Source organism: Amphibalanus amphitrite, unplaced genomic scaffold, assembly GCF_019059575.1.
Source record: "Amphibalanus amphitrite isolate SeventyFive unplaced genomic scaffold, NRLGWU_Aamphi_draft 000250F_arrow, whole genome shotgun sequence".
NCBI classification, from domain to species: Eukaryota; Metazoa; Arthropoda; class Thecostraca; order Balanomorpha; family Balanidae; genus Amphibalanus; species Amphibalanus amphitrite.
The window spans coordinates 461,486-466,706 of NW_024881745.1; the positions used below are offsets into that span (position 1 = coordinate 461,486).

At 49.7% G+C, this 5,221-nt stretch overlaps 1 protein-coding gene across 1 annotated transcript; it reads right to left on the reverse strand.

The window, feature by feature from the left end:
• Positions 1-259: 259 nt before the first annotated feature.
• Positions 260-2,873, reverse strand: LOC122386401 (N-acetylglucosamine-1-phosphotransferase subunits alpha/beta-like). Its single transcript, XM_043375571.1, has 2 exons — positions 2,729-2,873; positions 260-2,389 (listed from the first exon to the last, which is right to left on the reverse strand). The coding sequence occupies exons 1-2, from the start codon at positions 2,840-2,842 to the stop codon at positions 881-883; spliced, it is 1,623 nt and encodes a 540-aa protein (XP_043231506.1). The 5' UTR covers positions 2,843-2,873; the 3' UTR covers positions 260-880.
• Between the last annotated feature and the right edge of the window lie 2,348 nt (positions 2,874-5,221).

Genomic DNA, 5,221 nt, shown 5'->3' on the forward strand with positions numbered 1-5,221 from the left:
TTTGATTTTCGGTGATATGTGCCTACCCGGTTGACCTGACCTTGACCCTGACCTATGTTTGACTGACCCCTACATGGAGCTGACACTCTTGTAGGCCTTATATGATGGATTGTGCACCGTTTTGACAGAGTTTATGACGAGAGGCGCCCATTGCGAAGTCCTGAAGTCCATGCTACTGAAAACCCGATTTTGAGGTGTTTGACCTGACCTTGACCCGACCTGTGACCTCAAAATTCAACTTTAAAGTACTCATCTGAAGCGTCTCGGCTGGGGGCGTTTAACGCCCCCCCCCCCCCCCTAGCAAACGGTGGGTGGCGAAATACCCCAGCAACTGCCGGGTTAACATAAATGTATGATCAGGGCAAGGATCAGGGTTTCCGGCTGGGACTATAGTTCGTTTTGTTCTAACCGGTTTGGCTCCAAGTTCATAATCAAAGCTTTCACGTGAGTTTTGACAACTTCAGCGTTTGGCCAGTAATTACTTACCGCTAAAATATTTATTCAAATTGTTCTCGGTAAGAAGCTATTAAATCGTGCTTCCAAAAATGGGCATAATGATAACGTCACTCGTGGGAACTGGTACCCATGTCCATACGATGGCACAAACTGCCAACGAAATTTAGAAAGCTTCGTTTTCCGCGGTCAGAATCGAGGAAGCGGGTCACATCTCTACACATTTCAATGCAAGCTCGACAACATGGCATAACCTCTGTGGTTCCAAAATGCACATACCTATGAAGTTTATCGGAAATAATTAACATGCCAAAATTATGGCGACGTTTGATTTTCACAGGTTCAATTTTTTGCCTTTTTCGCTGCCTAAAACGCGTTTTGAGTCGAAAAAGCTACTTGGAGCCAAACCAGTTAGAAAAAAAAACACTTACGAGCTGTTCTTCTCAAATTGAGACGGCTTGTTGAACAGCGCCCGCAGGATATACTGCAGTTCGCGAGACACCTCCAGCGCCGAGCTCCCGTCGATCCCGCTGAACTCGTTATTGAACGCCGAAAAGCGGGGAGGGTCGCGCACCGCCTTGCACAGGTCGCCGGCGGCGACGTACGGGTCCGGACGGAGGGTAGTCATCCTCCAGTGCTCTCGCGGACCCAGGCGGTACCGGAAGCGTGGCCGGGTGCCCACCAATTGACGCAGCTGGTGTGTCGCCGGCGCGCAGCCGAGCACCAGCTCGCGGCTGAAGACGGAGCTGTTTTTGCCGCTGCAGTCCTGCAAGGTGGAGATGACGCTATTCACCACGTCTGGCGGCAGCGGCAACGGCCTCGCCCACGGTAGTGTCGTGCGGATCTCGTCGACTGACCAGTACCCCGATCTGTCGATGTCCAGCTCCTCAAAGAGCTGCTCCGCGGGCACTGCACGCCGCTCAGAGGTGATGAAGTAGCTGTAGGCCATCTGGAACTGGATGTCTGTCGGCTGGCGTACACGGCCTGCCGATGTGGTGGCGTACTCGGCGGGGAATAGTTCGTGCAGCTCTCGCAGAAGGCGGCGCTCCATCAGCATCGGCACGTGCGCCATGTAGCGGCGTTTAGCGGCGCCATACCGCTGCTCCAGCATGCGGTCTGTGCTCTGCAGACTGCCGTAGAACGGGTCCCCCGGTGGGCCGCCCCCAATCGGCCAGTCCATGTAGATGGTGTACTCGCCACTCGACGAGATAAAGTCCTCCGGCCACACGGGCTGCGTGATCAGAAAGTCGTCGTTGAGGTAGAGAAATCGCTCTGAGAGGCCCTCGATCCGGTGCACATGCGACTCAATCGCCGGGCTGGAGAAGGTGGGCTGGTGCGACTTGTCGGGGAAGATCTCCGCATGCGTGACGACGGTGATGCGCGGGTTGTTCAGGTCCAGCCAGGCGGGCACCTGACCGTTGGTGACGACGAACACTCGCCGCACCCAGGGTGCATGCAGCTCCAGCGCACGCAGCGAGAGGCGTAGCTCGTCGCTCTCGGCGAACCGGTTGGCCGCCACTGCCACGGGCGATGGCTGTATGCCGAGCTGCCTCTTTGTGACCTCCAGCTGCCGCTGGAACTCCGGGTCAGAGCCGTTTACCCACGTGTAAACAGCGTCGATCGGTGGGTCGGGACAGGGCCGGCCGGCCAGAGGGTGACCCAAAAGGTTTTCGGAGCACATGGCGCCAGCGCTGAATGACGGAAACTCGTCTCGTACCTCTCCGCTGTATTCTGAAGAACATTGATGCATAAGTTGCCAACTGAGGTACAGCTTTCTTCTCCACAAACTCCATCCAACCAGGTGAAACAGTACTGCACAGCCGAGAAGAAGAAGCACCCCATACAGACACTTGTTCTGAATGCGGGACAGCCGAATTCGAGATGACCTCATTTCATGGAAATACCGTTTGATCTTCCTGGTGTAATCGCGCTGAACCTGTTGTAACAAGATAATATTTGTCAAATGCATTCAGCGTGCGTGCATGTAACTAACCAGGTTTTAGTGTGTTGACCCGACACCCAAAACTTTTTTAACTTGACCTGACAGAGGCGTTGGCTATGATTATGAAACGATATCAGTTACATCATCCATGCCACGCTGAGATCAGTTGCCCAACCAAACGACTGGATTGCATCCCTTGCACATAAATCGCTACAGCAAAAAGTTGTGGTTTGGTGATTCAGCTGTTTACACGTGTTCCAGATTCCCTCCGCACCGGCGACCATGACGTTCCGACTCCGAGCCCATGCTTAGGTAGTCGGTGTAAAGACTCACCTTCTTTGCTGTTAGTGCCTGGTTCTTGCACTGAGCCACCTTTTTCCACCGGTCCAGTGGAGGCCACACGCAGGTCGCACTTCTCGCCCGGTAGGTATCGTGTCCTCTGACCATGCTGCGCTGCACCCTTCCGCCCGTTAGGCTGGCTTCCCTTATCGTAATCACGACCTTTTGTACACACGACGCTGAACTCTATCATGTGATTGCTGAACCTGTCGAACTACGCGATCTGATATTGCTGTGATAGGCGGCGGAACAGGGGGGTGGGGAAGCGGGGCACCGTGCCCCCTTGATTTTGCCATTTTAACCCTCGCCGGCACAGGGGGAATTGATGCAACCCGCCGCCTAAGGCTTTTTCGCGAATAACTCCCGTAAAAAGCGTAAAAAACTGGCCTAGAAACATGTAAAACTCGAAAAAGTGAACCGAGGTCACCAAAGGTCAATTAACTGACCTGACCTTCAGGTGACTTTGACATCCACCCTAATTCACGGGAGCAACATCAATTCACATGTTTGAACGTTTTTACCCGCGCCTCGTTGGGGTCTGCAGAGCAGCGCCCTGTTGGAAGGGGGGCAATTTGCCCCCGCCCTGAGATCTCGAGAACCACGCAACATAGCGACAAGCGGCAAATGGTGTTGGATAGCCCCAACAGGGAACTACCTTGTGACCCAATTTCATTGACCTAGGTCAAACCAATGACGTCACAGTTCAGGTCAAATGTCGAATTTTCACTGTTTACTGGCATTTCAAGAAATGGGTTGTAAAATCGAGTACAATGCATTTCATTGAAAATAATCGATGGGGAAATGTTCGTCACGCACATATTTTGTTATTTGAGATCACTGATACCAGTTGATGTCACAGAATTCAGGTCACTGAGGGTCACAATATGAAAATGTCATGTGATGCATGTTTTATGGTTCATTTTAAATGCTAAATGCGATTATGTGGGTCAGACAGCCTTAGGGGTCAGTTTAGATTATGTTCTGGTGAAGGTCAGGTCAAGGTCAGGTAAAGGTCAGGTCAAGGTCAGGTCAAGTTAGGTCAAAGTTCAAAGTTGATATTTTTGCATAAAATGTATATCGATTCGATGCAGCTCGTCACGGGGAGTTCAACGGTGGTCTTTGTTTTGCGCTATGGGCTCTAGAATTGCTAAGAATTGAGTTCAATAATTTGACATAATCAATTTTGAAGTTTTTTTCGCTATAACTTGGCCAAAAAAGGAGGTATAGATCTAAAATTTTGTATGTATATAGAAGAGCGCAGGAACTATCACACATACTCCGTTTTTTCGAAATTCGGATAACTGTTGGATTTTTTTGCGTTTTTCTAAACATAAATAATCACTTTTTATTTTCGGGGGTTAAAATTTCAAAATTTTGAAAACCCGAGATAGCAGTTTTGTAGCGCCGCCTTTTGTCGATATGACCATATAAGGAACTTTGAATTTGCTTGGTAACTGTAGCTTTTGTGAGCGTTTCAAAATTTCATGCTTTTTTGCTAATTTTTGCTCGAACATGACCTCAGTTTGACCTCAATCCCTCCTGACCTAAGGTGACCTAAGACTTGACATTGTGTGTCAAGGTGTCAAATTTTTGCCCGGAAAGGTACTGAAAATTTGGCGGCGCTGCGCGCCACCGTTTTTTTACTATTTAGGAAAAAAACACAGGGGGGGGGGCAAATTGCCCCCCAGCGGGGCGAGGGTTAATTGAAGATGTTCCGCTGCTAATGGTTGCTGTAACCTTTCGTGCAGCTGTCAGTGGCAAAGTGAAGAGACGAGATATATCGTTACGTATGAGTTAGGTAGGTAACGGGTGATCGCTTTAGAATTAAACAAATTTTAAATATGCATGACTTTTGCAGGGGTGGAGCTTCCTATTCAGTTGATGGGGAGTTGATTGCCCTACCAACTTGCCGTTTTCCCCCAATAAGCGTTTTGCCCCTGGCCAATTGAAGCTGATTTCTAGGACTTTGTTGCTAAGCAAACCAATTCATTTTCTTTGTTTTGAGGAGCCTTGAAATGTCTGTGTAATTCAGAGTGCTGTCTCTGTAATGAAAACATTGGATTCAGTGTTGTGTTACATATAACTTAACCCGGCGGCCGCTGGGCCTCCGCGCCACCCGCCGGCCGCTGGGGGGGGGCATAAAGTTGCCCCCCCTTTACTTCTGCGACGATATCGTCGCAACGCGAAGAGATAGAGAAGCGAAACTTTGCACACATCTTCCTGAATACCTAGCCGAGGTTGTGTCTAACTTTGGTGTCGATCCCATTTGAAATGACGTCACAGTGACGTCATAAGTGAAATTATAGATTTGCGACTCTCATATTCCTCACGATACATCACATATATGAGACCGAATATAAAGGGCCGATTATTGGTCAGAAACTAGATGGAAGTGTAGTAAGATGTTTTAGGATGACAGCAGGTGCTGTCCAGTTCATTTACAGTCGAGTTTCATGCTCAGCGTCATCAGAAACGGTCCATGTCGGA